At 36.0% G+C, this 16,498-nt stretch overlaps 1 protein-coding gene across 5 annotated transcripts in view; it reads left to right on the forward strand.

Moving 5' to 3' along the window:
* UBN2 (ubinuclein 2) overlaps positions 1 to 16,498 on the forward strand; it is an 87,204-nt gene that overhangs the window by 30,924 nt on the left and 39,782 nt on the right. For all 5 annotated transcript variants that reach the window (XM_081244465.1, XM_081244463.1, XM_081244461.1 and 2 more), the window contains 7 exons: positions 956 to 1,093; positions 2,005 to 2,108; positions 4,130 to 4,619; positions 9,314 to 9,384; positions 12,980 to 13,109; positions 15,764 to 15,882; positions 16,383 to 16,496. In XM_081244465.1, the coding sequence (XP_081100591.1) occupies positions 956 to 1,093; positions 2,005 to 2,108; positions 4,130 to 4,619; positions 9,314 to 9,384; positions 12,980 to 13,109; positions 15,764 to 15,882; positions 16,383 to 16,496 (1,166 nt within the window). The remainder of the gene's footprint in view (positions 1 to 955; positions 1,094 to 2,004; positions 2,109 to 4,129; positions 4,620 to 9,313; positions 9,385 to 12,979; positions 13,110 to 15,763; positions 15,883 to 16,382; positions 16,497 to 16,498) is intronic.

Genomic DNA, 16,498 nt, shown 5'->3' on the forward strand with positions numbered 1-16,498 from the left:
AATTTAAAATGATACAGGTTAAAATCACAACTTTTGTACTTAGCCTTAATATTTTTAGAGTAACTAATATGTTCTGTATATTTTTTGCCCATGGCAAAGAATTTTCCTTACACATATGACTTTCTTAAAGACTAATTATGTAATATGAAGAAAACCCTTAAACAGAGTTCTGGGGAACCCAGGTAGCGGGTATCTTGCTTTTGTTAGATAAGTAGTTCCTTTTTTTCTCTTCTGCCATGAACATCTTCATTTAGTTAAGACTGGCCTTCCATTTAATGATTGTTTTTTCTTCATCTTCATCAGGTGAGATAATGATAAACCTTAAAATCCAGGCTTAGAGGACATTCAGACTGATTTAGACAATTTGAGTCTCTTTTTCGAAGCAAAGTGCCTGGCTCATTATGGGCCCTCGGTGTGTGCTTACCGAACAGGGCAGTTCTTTTTCTACTTCCCTTTAAAACATATATATATATATGCTATTTTTCTTTTATATGTTTAAAAAATATTCCCTACTTAGAAGCTTAGAGCTAAGGCAGAAGAAATAACCTTTTATTTTTTATAATCTCTTTATGAATAAAATTATATACCAATGTGGTAAGAAATGAAGTTCATTTGCTGCCTGGACATTCAGTCGTTTGTTTTAACTTGTTTCAATTTCTCATCAGAATCATTTGTCATTAAGAATAGCAGTGATCCTTACATTTTTCTCAGCAGATGATATATTTAGAATCTGCTTCAGTATTCCAGAAGTTCATTTCTTAAATATTGAATGATCAGAGCTCATTTCTATTCCAGATAGTAACTTTTTCTTTATTTATTCTAACAAACATCCTCATTGCAGTTAGTTTTGCAGTTAAGATTTAAGGAAGATTCTGACATGGTGATTGAATTTCTTTGACATATTTATAGAATTAAAGATAATAAGATATATCTGAAGCCTTTTTTTTAAATCTAGTATGACGAATTAGTTCCTGCTTCTCTAACAACAAAATATGGAGGCTTTTATATCAACACTGGCACTCTCCAGTTTCGCCAAGCTTCAGATACTGAAGAAGAAGAAATTACAGACAACCAAAAGCACAAGCCACCCAAAGTGAGTTTATCCAACATTGCAACAGTAATGAGAGCATTCAATTAAAAGGATATATTTTTTGATTTTTACTTGTACTTTACAGCTGTGAATATAAGGAAAAGTAAAATGCTAACCATTGTTTAATGAATTTATAGTTAATTACATGCTTTAAAGTAAAATTATGTAGATACGGGGAAATTTATTTTTATATCATAAAATTCTATTATAATTCTAATATAATTCTAATACTTTCTTTTAAAACTTCTCTCTCCATATCTAGTCTAATAATCTGTTTCTGGATAAGGTTGAGGTTCTAGGATACGTTAAGACTTCGTATGGAAATGACTGTTAATAGCTGTTACTTTTCCTAAGATGTAAAGCAAATTTTATAGAATATATATATTGTATTTGGAAAATTAATAGAATGTCCTTAGATAAGCGTTCCTTGAAGTGTGAGCCAAAGACATATTTGTACCAGAATCACCAAAATGTTTGTTAAAAATGCAGATTAGGGCTTCCCTGGTGGCGCAGTGGTTGAGAATCTGCCTGCTGATGCAGGGGACACGGGTTCGTGCCCCTGTCCGGGAAGATCCCACATGCCGCGGAGCAGCTGGGCCCGTGAGCCATGGCCGCTGGGCCTGCGCATCCGGAGCTTGTGCTCCGCAACGGGAGAGGCCACAACAGTTAGAGGCCCGCGTACCGCAAAAAAAAAAAAAAAAAAAAAATGCAGATTAAAAGGCTCTACCAAACCTTTAACTGAACCAAAACCAGGGGTGGGAGTTCTCATGGACCCAGAGAATCTGCATGTTTAACAAGCAATTCTTACGTGCCCTGAAACTTGAGAAAAACCACTTGCCCTGGATACTGGATTGGTAACATCAGAGAGTAAAGCAGTAATACTTAGGTAAGTTACGCATTTAATCATTTTGTAGATTCCCAAAATGAAAGAAGATGATATTGAGATGAAGAAGCGGAAGCGGAAAGAGGAAGGGGAAAAGGAGAAGAAGCCAAGGAAAAAAGTACCGAAACAACTGGGGTATGTGAAATTAGACATAATGAGGGAACCAGTGTTGTAGCATGACAGATGCTCCTTTTAGAAAGATATATTTAGCATTAATTAGTTCAGCTGAGCTGGGTCTAATTTAATACGGTATTTATAAATGTCAGTGACCTATTAACTTGTATTTTAATAATATTTATTAATAAGTAGAAGTCATCTTAGAGATTAAGGTGTTTTAGATCAGATTAACAAATTTGTTAAGTATTTTGCTCATTACAACATTTTATCAACAGGAACCAGTTTGAAGAGATGGAACAAACATTGAACATGTTATTTTAATTTTCTTGTACTAAAACTGAGCTTAGATGCTTGGGGATTGACAATTGGCGGTAGTCTTTGTATAAACGATTTATGGTCATTTTAATATTTTTTAAAAGTCATTGATTTTATTTAGCTATTCTTAATGCTTGTGACTTTAGGTAATGATATGGCCCCTAAAAAGCCAAGTAGAATTTCTCAAAAGCCTTATTAAGTCATAAGAGGGAATTCCCTGGCGGTCCAGTGGTTAGGACTCAGCACTTTCACTGCCGAGGCCTGGGTGAAATTCCTGATCCCTGGTGGGGAACCAAGATCCTGCAAGCCGCGAGGCACAACCACGAAAAAAAAGAAAGAAGGAAACAGAAAAGAAAAGAAAAAAGTCATAAGAATAAATGTTTGTACCTTGCAGTCATAAAGCTACCATTTGTCTCTACTTCTCTATGGCTTTTTTTGTAGAGTCAAGGGACAAAAACTTGTGAGAGGCTGGATTTTCCTCCCCTCCTTAGCAGAGAAGGTACATCTGAATTTGGGGCTGTCAGTATCCCCAGAGTTGATGTAGGGAGGTATTTATCCCCTCCTAAACATGAGATTATAGTGATCCCTGAGTCATTAAGAAATTATTAAGAAAAAAAAATTACTACTGGTTGTTTTAAATGTTCATTATTTACAAGTAAACTTCTTCATGAAAACTGTAAGTAATGCCTTTTATTGAATTTATCATTTTCTCAAATTTGTAAAGTGATTTCATTCAGCAAATATTTACTAAGTTCTTACTGTGTACCAGACACTGTCTGGGTTTTGGATATATAACAGTAAATGAAACACTGGCCTACCTGTAAGGCACTAATAATCTTTTAGGTTCTGTAGTGCATGTAGAAGCATATAAGCCATAAAATTTAGAAAAGATTTTTTAGAGAAGGTGATAGCTAAACTGAGACCACCCTTTCCTCTTAGGCCCTATAGGGAGAAAGTTGTCATTGAAAATTACACGTATCTATCCAAAAGCCTCAGAATGCTGTTCCTATAATGGAAAGTGAAAAATGATCAGAAGGTAGTAGCAGATAGAATAGGGTCTGGATAGAAGACATGGTGATGAATGAAGGCTCACAGATTGACACAGGCATTTTGCATTTCTTTGGCAATTTGTAGCACAAACCACCTGGGGTACCAGTTTGAGGGTGTATTATGTAGGTTTCTCTGGTTGTAATCAACTCTGTTTTCAGCAAAAGTGCATTTCTTTACTTCGTTAATTCTTTAGGTGCCTACTTTATAGATGTGCTAAAGAATGAACATTCCAAACAGAGTAGTAAGTTTAACTTCGTATACTTTCATTTCCTTTTATTTTTTTTATTTTGGCCATGCCGAGGGGCTTGTGGGATCTTAGATACACGACCAGGGATTGAACCTGCGTTCTTGGCACTGAAAGTAAGGAGTCCTAACCAGTGGACCGCCAGGGAATTCCCTAACTTCGTATACTTAATAAACCAGAGCTCTATTCAGTTTTGTTTATTTCTGTTGACATTATTTCATTTTCTTCACTCTAACGGCCATTCACCTATCTGCCTTTCATAAGTGACAATCCAGATGATGATGAAGATGCCATTGTAAAAGTGTAATTTAATAACAAATTTGCTTCCTCACCTATCAAATGATTATTTTAATTCTGTGCCTGCTTATTTACTTGGGGTTTTAACCTTTAAAATCATACATAGCCTAACTGATCACTTTTTTCTTCACAGAGTTGTGGCTCTAAATTCACACAAATCTGAAAAAAAGAAGAAACGTTATAAAGATTCTCTTTCTCTAGCTGCCATGATAAGAAAATTTCAAAAAGAGAAGGATGCATTAAGGAAGGAGTCTAACCCTAAAGTCCCAGTGAACTTCTCAACCTCCTCTCTGCATAAAACCCCCTCTGCTGCTGTGGCATTGGGAAATGATGTCTCGGACTTAAATCTGAATAGTGCTGATCCGGACCTCCCCATTTTTGTTAGCACAAATGAACATGAACTATTTCAGGAAGCTGAAAATGCCCTAGAGATGCTAGATGATTTCGACTTTGACAGATTACTGGATGCTGCTTCTAATGGTAGCCCCCTCTCTGAGTCAGGAGGAGAGAATGGAAACACCACCCAGCCAACCTATGCCTCTCAAGTTATGCCCAAGGTGGTACCTACACTCCCAGAGGGTCTGCCTGTCCTTCTTGAAAAACGTATCGAAGACCTCCGTGTAGTAAGTGTGATAATTTTCTTGTGTTTGCTGCACAAACATAACAATAATTACTTTCAGGCAAAAATAATAACCTATAATCCTAACTACTTATAAGTAACTTTATTTTCTATATTTCCTTTTAAGCATTGGCTCTATGCATAGCCTTTTTCTTTTAAATATAGTTATAACATGGATAAAAGTTGGTTGTTTTATTATCTCACTTCACTTTATAAATATTTTTCTGCATAGATTTCATAAATACATACATAGTCATGTAAAGAAAATAGAAGAAAGGTAGGAACAAATAGTAACAATGCAGAAGTGTACTTGAACTTGGTCCCAGCTATGTTGACAGCTAGTTATTTTACAATCGATTTTACCAGCTAGTCCTTACCAGCTAATCAGCAGCTTTAGTAAGCATACATTGTGTTCTCACTAGACAAACTTTTAAGAGTTGAGATTTTAGCATTTCACAGTAGATTCCTCTCCCGATTGACTTGGGTACGTAATCTTTATTTAACTAGCTGCAAATCCAGGTATGTCAGTATACTTCTCCCTTTAATCTCAGGGAAATATAATTTTGATTTAAAATGTTTCAAACCTTGCTTAAAATGCCCTTTTTTATTACTTTAGCATGTTTGTTTGAACCCATGCCATGTTTTAGTCCTCTTTTTTTCTTTTCCTGATTACAGAAGTCATACACTCAATATAAATTTTTTTTTTTTTTTTTTTTTGGCTGCACTGGGTCTTCCTTGTGGCTCTTGGGCTTGTGTAGTTGCAGTGTGGGCTTAGTGGCCTGAAGGCATGTGGGATCTTGGTTCCCTGACTAGGGATCGAACCCTCATCCCCTGCATTGGAAGGCAGATTCTTAACCACTGGACCACCAGGGAAGTCCGTAAATTGTATTTTATACTTAGGGAAAGATGCCCCATAATCAGACATTCCCCACCCCCAGCAGGGATAACCACTATTAAACTACTTATTTTTCTGGGTTTTAATCCATGCATTTGCCAATATGTTGTTATTAAAAATAATTGTTAGTCGAAGTATAATGTATGGACTATTCTACAACTTGTTTCTTTCTTCTAGGGTTATAGTAAATCACATTTTAAATTTATTAATCTCTATGTTGTATTTATTTCTCTTAACTTTTTCTGAATTTTAAATATCTGATTAGGGAAGCGAGAGATTTATCTAATTTTTCCAACAACTGACTCATGGATTCTGTTTATCAGTTCTATTCATTTTTCTGTTTTTGTTCTTTAGCATTTCTTCTGAGGTTGTGGCTTATTAAATTCTCTTACATTTTTACTTATTTTAAGGTACTTTATTAGTTCAGGACTTAGAGAGTTGTGCTCAAGTATCTCATTGCCAGTGTTTTTTAGGTTATAACTTGTATTTACCATAGTTTTTGCTTTGTTTTTTTCTTTTTACTTTTTTTGGTAAGATTTTCACTGTCATTTATTTCTAAGTATCTTTTATTTTATTCATGAGCTATTTTTATTTTATTTATCTAATTTTTTTTGGCTGCACTGGGTCTTCGTTGCTGCACGCGGGCTTTCTCTAGTTGTGGCGAGTGGGGTCTACTCTTCACTGTAGTGCGTGGGCTTCTTGTTGCAATGGCTTCTCTTTGTTGCAGAGCACAGGCTCTAGGCATGTGGGCTTCAGTAGTTGTGGCACGCATGGGCTTAGTTGCTTCGTGGCATGAGGGATCTTCCTGGACCAGGGCTTGAACCCGTGTCCCCTGCATTGGCAGGTGGATTCTTAACCACTGTGCCACCAGGGAAGTCCTCTGCTTTGTTTATTTCTATGCTGTATTGTTTGTTGGCCCATAAAATTCTTGATGGCTAGATCTCTGTTGTGATATTTATCATTTGAAGGTGACCCTTTCTGTGCTATTAATGCTTTTCACCTTGAATTCAGTTTTGTCTGATATTACTGTAGACTCCTTTCTCTTTATTTTTGCATGGTATAGCTTTTCCCATCATTTACCTTCATTTTAGCTCTTTTTTTTTTGAATTCTTTATTTTTTGACTTACTTTAGCTCTTTCTCTTATAGACAGCATGTAAATGGAAATTTGTTTATCAACCTCATCTGAGTCTTTTTAAAGATTTTCTCTTTAAGATTTTATCTTACCTACTGCTGTTATAATGATAATGATATAATTCATCTTTATTTTGTCATTTTCTTTTATATTCTGTTCTATTGTTCCCTCTCCCTCCTTTGTTTTTCATTCTTTTGCTATTTTCTGTGCTTATTTTTTGAAAAGTGTACAATCATTTTATTAATCAAATAGGTTTTTTATTTACTATTCTTAACCACTTTATGTATGAAGTGTGGGTATTATTTCCTTTTTATGGTTAACAAACTTAAGTGGAGGTAGGTTAAATAGCTTGGTCAGGCCACACAACTAGTAAGTGGTGGAGCCCGAATTTAAACACGGGTTCACCTGACTCAATAGTACATGCTTTTTGCTATCCCATGTTGCCGCTAAAATCTTTAGTTTCCTTTATGTTTTAAATAAAAAGTGCTAGGGATGTAATCCAGGTTTTTCAATATATAATTAATAATAACAGCTATTATTTATTTAGCAAAAACCTATACCTTGTATTGAGTGCAGTGCTCCTGGGACCCACAGCTTCACAAGACATCATTTATTGTTCAGGAGACAGTGCCCTGACTGGGCTTAGAATACTGTATATACTATGTAGTCTAATCCTCCAACAGTTATGTGGGGTAGGTAGTATTCTTCCATTTAATAGATGAGGAAACTAAGGTTCAGAAAGGTTAAAGGAATTTCCCAAGGCCACATAATTTTTAAATGGGTGAGGCTTGATGCAAAGTCAGGATTTAAAGGCAGGACCATCATGCTTTATAACTTGCAGTCCGTCCACTGTGTTGTATGCCATTCATATTCACTTAATAAACAGAATTGATTACTAATGAGTGTGTTTCAATCTTGTAAGGTGCTCTTATATCTCATGTACTAAAAACTCTTTCTGTAGTAGCCATGGCTAGGGTTAGAACAGCTACTTCCTAACCTCTTAGTAGGAAATTATCAATAAGAAGATTCATTTCACTTATTAGTATTTGTGAATTCTCTGTATTTTTTTCTTTGAAATAGGAGATGGTATTTTTTTCTTCAGGAGATGAGTATTCATTATTGCCCAAAATGCTCATATCTGTCTGACAAGGACTTTCTTCTTGTTGCTCTTTTCTCACTTTGTAACATATCTTCCACTGTTCAGCCTCTTGACTTCTTTTGTTCTCCTTCTTGAAGTTTAGTTTCCATTCTGGCTTTCTTCCTATATTTCTTCTCCCTACACATACCCAGTCTTCATCCTTTCTAAGAAGCACTGAGGCACATCTCAGAAATTGTCCTCTTCTATTTACAGAATGTGATATTGTCAAACAGTGTAAAATTATCAATTTACTGACTGACAGAGTCAGCATGTGGCTTGCTCAGATTATTGGATGAGGCCTCTCGATGTTTTACATCTTGGGCATCTCAAGATAAACTATCTTTTGTGATTTCCCCAGTAAATTTTGCTTATGGTACAGTGTATTGGTTTGCATACTCTTTGTTTCTGGTAAACTGGCTAAGGTGACAAACACAGTGATGAAAATATTCTTATCCTCATTGAATTAATTGTTGCTTATCCCTTGATAATGACTGTGGCTAATTTTTTCATTGTTAGTAATTAGGTAGAACCCAGACTGGCTGTAGTAAGCTGAGTATCTTTGTACAGGGTGACAGTGTTGTACAGTTGAAGTCAGAAAGCTTCTGGTCTGAGTCCTGGATTCACCACTTACTAGCAGTGTGATTTGGGGGCATATCATGTAACTTCTGTAAGATTTAGCTTCCTTGTTTGTGAAATGGGAGCTATAATACCAATGTCACTGGCTGTTATGAAGGTTAAACCTGGTAATGAGTATAATATATAGAATATCAGACACATAGTTGGACAGTATTGTCTTGTAGAAAATGAGACATCTGCTTTCTGTTATCTTGGAGATCACAGCAAGAACTGATAAACAGACTTTACAGATAGATACTCAAAATACACAAGACACCCATAGCACTAAAAAGTCTTATATGTGTAACTTAAAAAAATAAATTTATTTATTTTATTTATTTTTGGCTGCGTTGGGTCTTTGTTGCTGCACACGGGCTTTCTCTAGTTGCTGCAAGCGGGGGCTACTCTTCGTTGCAGTGCGCAGGCTTCTTATTGCGGTGACGTCTCTTGTTGCGGAGCATGGGCTCTAGGCACGTGGGCTTCAGTAGTTGTGGCCCTCGGGCTCAGTAGTTGTGGCTCACGGGCTCTAGAGTGCAGGCTTGGTAGTTGTTGGCACACGGGCTTAGTTGCTCCACGGATCAGGGATCTTCCCGGACCAGGGCTCAAACCCATGTCCCCTGCATTGGCAGGCGGATTCTTAACTACTGCGCCATCAGGGAAGCCCCTGTGTAACTTTCTAAATTTAGGAAAATTCAGAAAAATGAAATACAGACGTAACAGGAAAGAATGTTATGTATGCTAAATTTTGTTTCAGCACTGTTTAATTGCCTGCTCATGCCAGGTAATAAGCTGGGATACAAAGTGAAGTTAATCATAGCCCCACCCTCAAGGAACTTATTCTAAGTAAATAGATATGGAAGCATATAATGTGTAATGTGTTTATTGAGAGTTATATTGACAATCTTGTGTTTCTCTAGGCTGCCAAACTTTTTGATGAAGAAGGAAGGAAAAAATTCTTTACACAGGATATGAATAATATTCTTCTGGAGTAAGTAATTTTCTTCTTTGATTAAGAAACCCTGAAAATTATTTAAACCTTAAGAAGTCATTAAAAAATATAGTAGGCCTTTGAGGTACAGATGCTGAGTGGTTGGCTAGTCTCATGCATTAGCTCTTCCCTTTTGGCCTCACAGCATGTGTGATTAACATTTGTTTCTTAGCAAAACGATGCTTCTACATACATTGGTTCTCCAGGACCCCTTACGATAATCAAAGCTTCCAGTGTTATAACTGCCAGAGCAAGTGACTGCTGTATGGGTTGAATATTATCCTAGATTTAAATGCATTCTTTGTCACGTTATATGAAAATATCTTTCTGGGACAGTTCTGATTGTTTGTATTAAGTTTGGTGTGCTTTCCTTCTACTTTGATTCAGACGTGGGGAAAATAATTCCATTAGTATCCAGTGAGGTTTATTATAATTCATACACACATTTATAGCCAAATGGAAAGTGTGGTTTAATGAAGAATCATTTTTGTGGGGCAGGACGGAGGCAGTGTAGAGAAGACAGATGTTAGATTGGAAAGGAAAGGGTGAAAGCTGGTTTATGATATCAATTGTATTTAAATCAGTGATAATTTTCACCCTTCGCTAGAGGTTAACATTAATGAAGTTGCACGTTCTAAGACTATGGTCAGATAAGCTGTACTTATAAACCTGTTGGCTTATAAATTTTGACCATGGTTCCAGAAATTGAGTGTATAATTGGCTACAAGCAGAAATGGGCAAAAAGGAAGTGGTCCTGGGAAAAGCAGCAAATTCCTCTCTGATGAAAATAATGTATGCCTACTTTTGGTGGTTCAGTAGCATCATATACAAAGAAACAAGGCAGTGTTTCCAATACTACGATTCCTGTCTTTTAAATATATAATGGAGATAGTTTCTCATGAGATATAAAGGATGGATTAGCTTATTGGTTTTGATAACTATTTTAATTAATGCAGTCTCTCATTCTCCTGAAGTACTTAAAAAATCATTTTGGTCTCCATGGACTCATAAAACACATAACCTAGTATGCTAGTAGCATGGAGGCAGAGGAATTTCTTGTTCCTATTCTTTATTTTAGCCAGGGGTTTTCAGATTGGTTCTGTCTGCCTGCAGGTGCTTCCTGTCTTTTCCACCTCCTTTTACCTAGCTCCCTTTTAAACCTTAGGTTCAATAAACAGTGTAACCATTACTCATCAGAGCTGTCCCAGATTCCAAAATCTGGGATCTGACTAGCTCCTTTTTTTTTTTTTTTTTTTTTAACCTAAGAGCCCTAAGTTTTCTAGATCAGGTCTTTTTCCTGCAACTGAGACAGTCCTTTTTTATTTTACTATTCTGTAAGGGGACAACTCTTTCTCTTCTGAGAGAATCAAAAAATCATCCATGGGATATGACATCTCAAAGAAGCATCTCTGTTAATTCCTGCCATGTCTGTCTTAAAACAAGTCTTCTAGTTTTCTTGGAGCCCATCTGCTTTTTATTTCACTGAGAGTGTGCCTCTAATTCTACAAGCCCTAGTGTTCAGAGTTGAATTTTTTCCCTTTTAGTGACTTTCTTATGCCCCCTTGTCTTCTTTTTCCACTTTCCTGAATAGACATCCCTTATTTCTCTGGACTGAGTTGATTGTCTAAGGGCATATAAGACATGATTATTTGGGGTAGTAATTCCCATGAATTTATTCAGGTATATTTTATTGTCCCCATATACTAAAACATTAGAATTCTTAGAAAAAAATATTAAAGTATATGTGTGAGGGATGTGTACTTAAACTGCTCTCAGATATGAATTTGTATATATTTGGGATAGACCAGTACAGTCAGTAACCTCTAGGGTTAATACATTTCTCTAATTTTTACCTAATATTATGGGCTTAGGAGCAGGGAGTCAGCACTTCCTGTTTCTGAGTTAACCCCTGTTTGGAAACTACTAATTTCTATAAGTAGGTCATTGAGTCAGTCTGTTCTTACTTGGAATCTCTTACTACTTGGAGTTTCTATTTTATTTTCAGCTTCAACTAAGCTTTTATAATGGGTCAAGCCTAGAATGCCTCCTACCCAGAGTCTTGACTTTTAATAAAGATCTAACCACAATATTTAACCAAGTGTTTGTACACAGAACTCATGACCAGAGTGCTTGTCTCCCATATGAACCTCTGATTTGACCCTCTGGCTCTAATAGGCCTTAAACTTCTTTTTATTTATTCTTTTGTTGTATTTGGCTTCTCTAATACCAAGAATTTTCAACTGTCAATTCTAAGGAGTATAGTTTTCCACATTTCATTGTTTCTGAAATTGCAGTGTATATTATAAGTGTTGGATACATTTGATCTGGCAGGGTTTCTTTCCTCCCCCAAAAGCTGTTAATTGAATCTTTGGATGCACCTTATATTTGTGAAAATATTTACATCTGTTTGCACCTTCTTCTATAGTAAAACATGATGATTTGGACATAGTTTGTTGCCAAGGGCCCCAGTTTGGTCTTGACCTTCAAATTCACATCTGTTCTCATCTTTCTACAGTAGCAACTGCCAGATATACTGTCTTCCATCTGGAAGAAACCTCAATTGTTTATCAGTAGGCTTGTCCTGCTGAGAATATGGTGGCTATTACAAACTGTTCTTTTTTTTTTTTTTGAAGTAACTGTTTGGTTAAATACCCTTTTAGCAGGAACTGGAGAACTGGAATAAATTGAACAAACTATTAAATACCTAGTTCAGTGGAGGCACAATAAGGAAAACAAAGAAGGATAAAACAGTCTGTGTGTGTAGCCAGGAGGGCTTTACCTCTTCTGAATCTGTAATTTTTTCAAACACCTTTAAGGAAAAAATACTCTGAATTCACTGAAACTGTGTCTCTAGTATAGCAGTTGCAGGGTGGTGAGGGGAAGTATGATGTCTCTTTGAGGAAGTGAGCTTTTGGTTAATAATGGAATTCCTGTGCTTTACCCAAAAATGTAGACTTTGCCCCTGTCATCAAGAAATTATTTGGGCGGGGTGGGGAATAAATTAGGAGTTTAGGTTTTTTGTGGGTTTTTTTGGCTGCATCGTGCAGCTTGCGGGATCTTAGTTCCCCGACCAAGGATCGAACCCATGCCCCCTGCAGTGGAAGCGTGGAGTCCTAACCACTGGACCACCAGGGAATTCCCAGGAGTTTAGGATACACACTACTATATATAAAATAGATAAACAACAAGGACCTACTATATAGCACAGGGGACTATATTAAATATCTCATAATAACCTATAATGGAAAAGAATATGAAAAAGTATTTATATATATATATATATAACTGAAACACTTTCCTGTATATGTGAAACTAACACAGTATTGTAAATCAAGTATACCTCAATAAAAAAAAAAAGAAAGCAAAAAACATTATTTGCCATCTTGTTGGGGTTGTAAATTCTACTCTTAAACTAGATTCATTGAAATTTTTTATAGCATTACGATTTATGGGTTTTTTTTTTTCCTTGAAAAATACTGTCTAGGAAATCATGGAAAGGTAAAAGGAGGAAAGAATCACTGCCTCTGCCTCCTTGCTTGTTTGTTACTACCTAAAAGAAATTCTGTACTACTTATTTGTTGTTGTTTTTGGTCAGCATTGAGTTACAGCTGCAGGAACTAGGCCCTGTCATTCGTAGCGGTGTCTACTCCCACCTTGAAGCTTTTGTGCCATGCAATAAAGAAACACTGGTAAAACGTCTAAAGAAGTTACATCTCAATGTCCAGGTAAGAGGAGGAACAATAATACCTGCATCTGGGGTTTTGTAACCTGAAAGGAGACTGATTTCTGTTTGCTGCTTTTGCATACTAATTGCTTTATAGTTGTATTGTACATGTTTAGTAACCATAGGATGTTCTTTAGTAACCATAGCATGTTGGATCCCCTGGGAAAAAATTGCTTTTCATCAATTGAGAGGTTTAGATGAGACATAATGTTTTCTAATGCTTCTTGGACTAGGTAAATTAACCTCAGTTCCACAACTGACACAACTTTGCCCTCAACAAATAATCTGACATACGTATAATTCAATTTTCTTATTCCTGAAGTGGACCTATACAGATATGCTCACACTGACATGAAGACCAATGGAAAGAATCACAGGGTTGCACGTAAACTTAAAGATTACTTAAAGATTATCTAGTGTAATCAATCATTCATGTTTTGCTAGATTTTTCTCGACTACAGTGCCTCTAAGTAATTGTGCAAGTTTGCATGCTTCCAGTGATCAGAAACTTATTTCATTACAATATCAGGAAGTTCTTGCATATGTTGAGTCAAATCCAAGTGCTTTCCATCCCGTTGGTCCTAATTCTCCTTTTGCGTTTATTCACAAATTATGTCCCCTTCTTTACTTCATGTAAAATGGGCTTCAGTACCTTCACTGTCCTGATTACTCTTCCTTTAATGCCTTTAATGATTTGACTATGTATTTTTAAAATATTTACAACTTGCAAGTTATAGAAAAAATAACTTGGATGCAGTTTAAGATAAAAAAAGAACACTTTGTTTCTATGAATAAAGGTATTTCCTGGAATTAAGGGCAAGAATGCAACCAGGAAGGAATGGGAACTGATAATCTGAATTAACTCTGTTTCTCTTTACCTCTCTCGCCCTATCTCACTTTTATCCTTTTATGTGCATCTGCAGATAAGTTTTCTTTATTTCCAAGGTTTTATATTACAGAAAAGCTACACACAGAGATTGACTGTAGATTTCTCATCCCAATCCATATTCTTGGGGTGAAAACTCTGGTTGTATTATTTGAGTCAGTCTAAACTTTTCTGGTCGGGGGGTTAGAGTCACAAAGCACAGCATGGTACAAATAGGGGACTGAGTGTGGTGCTCTGGATCACTGCAGTGGGTGTGATCTGACAGGCATAGAATTCTTTGCTATAGGTGCTGTACTTCTATTAATAAAATAGTTCTTTTGAATTGAGAAACTGTAGTTCTTTCTCACTTCAAAGCAGGTTAATGAACAAATGAAATTTATTTGAGGTCTCAGATTTTGTGCCGATGCCTAGACATTGACTATGGAATGTTGGCTATGGAAGAGAGACATTTATCTAACCCTTACATTTCTTTATATGGTATAATCATGTACCTTTGTATCCCTAAACATTATATTGTTTGGTTTGACATGTTTTTGAGCTTCATATAAATGGAGTAATAGTGTCTGTTTTCTTATGCAGCTTGCTTTTTTACACTCACCGTTATGCATCTCAGATTTATCTGTCTTTACATGTAGGGGAACTCCATTTTTACTGCTGTGTGTACAGTGTTCCATTGTATGAATATATCTCAGTTATTTATTTTACTGTTGATGTATATTTGGATTGTTCCCAGGCAGGTAGTCTCAGCTATGTAATTCTTAAGATGAGATCACCCAGAAACCATGATACTGGATCTTCCATTTTTTAAAATGGGATTTTATAGCAGACACTGTCATATGTGCAATAATATTTATTAATTGATATGCGTGAAATAAGTAAAATGCTTGTTAGTAATATTTGTATTTTGTTTTTATTAATAAAATTGTTATTAATAAAATAAAATGTTTTAATTTGTAAAATACACCTGCCATAACATGATAATTGCATTCCTAAAAATCTTCTCCTTACCCAAAATCACATTTTAAACACAGTTGTGTCAGTAAGAAAAGCAAAGTCTAATATTTCTGCACCTATGACAGTAATAAGAGTATGTTCTAAATAGCTACATATATATTTTGTTACTTGCAAGATGAAATAAATAAATTGATTAAAGCTGTCAGATACAAACCTACTTTTCTTTTTGCCCTGAACCGACATGAATAAGAGTCTCCCATTTTCCTCTTTCACTTTGGCCTTGACCTTACATTTTTGCTTACAACTTAAGTCACAGTTACTAACAATACGCAAGAAAACAGGATGCCAACATTCTGCTGGTAGTCACCAAACCAAACTGTGCATTCCAGTCCTCCAGAGCAGGATCTCTTCTTGTGGTACTAGTTCCCCATCATAATGGGGATTAACTGGTAGTAGTTTGCACAGTGTAGATTTTGTTCTCTATTTAATCATTTTATTACAGTTAAAGTGTCCATATAATTTACTGGAGTATTTTTAAGAGTGTAATTGAGCACTATTAATAATTATGCTGAGGCAACAGGCAAAAACTGGGACTCTGCTTGGCTCTCTGGGAAGTAGGGTTATCCTAATTTTATTATATACAGTGTGCATTGTGAAAAGTCAGCATTTTAGAAGAAATGTCCGTATTTGAATATGCTGACATTTCAAATGTGTGATCAATATCTAAAACCCAAATTTCATCTTTTGAGAATCCGCTTGCAAAATAAGTTTTGTAAATATGTTTGAAAAAACTTTCAGTGTTTTTTTTTCCTCAGGATGATCGTTTAAGAGAACCTCTGCAAAAACTGAAACTGGCTGTTAGCAATGTCATGCCTGAACAGCTATTTAAATACCAGGAGGACTGCCAGGCTCGTAATCAAGCTAAGTGTGCCAAGTATGTACCTCTTCTATTTGGACTGGCTTTTGCATTTGAGAAATACTTGTAGCTGTTAGAGATTGGTCTTAAGTGGACTTCATCACCAAGTAGAAATCCACATAAACCACTGAAGTGGTATAATTGAATATATTTTCTAAATGGCAAGTCACTTCCCACTCAACTGCTTTGGTGTGAAAGGCAAAAGGTCTTTTGATTTAGTGTATGATGTGATCAAAGCTAGAGCTGACCCTGGTCAGACATTTCACATGTTGACCTACTTGATTGGTTGAAGTTGGATACAAAAGATAAGTGTTCATGCCTTTATATTAGAGTTTGAAGACCTTATTTACCAGAGCGCTTTATAATGCACTTCAAAGTATTATGTGGAAAGGTAGACTCCTCATTTACCCTGTCTTTTGAGTCAACATTCAATTAAGCAATTCAACAAGTATCTAAGGAGCATATTATAGGCAGTGTTGGGTTGAAACTCTGCCTCATAAAATGGTTTTCATTTTTAGGTTTCAAACAGATGAAGAACGAGAAAAAAATGGATCTGAGGAAGATGATGATGAGAAACCAGGGAAACGTGTCGTAGGACCAAGGAAGAAATTCCACTGGGATGACACCATTAGGT

The sequence above is a fragment of the Mesoplodon bidens genome, assembly GCF_964165515.1.
Source record: "Mesoplodon bidens genome assembly, chromosome: 9".
Lineage (NCBI taxonomy): Eukaryota > Metazoa > Chordata > Mammalia > Artiodactyla > Ziphiidae > Mesoplodon > Mesoplodon bidens.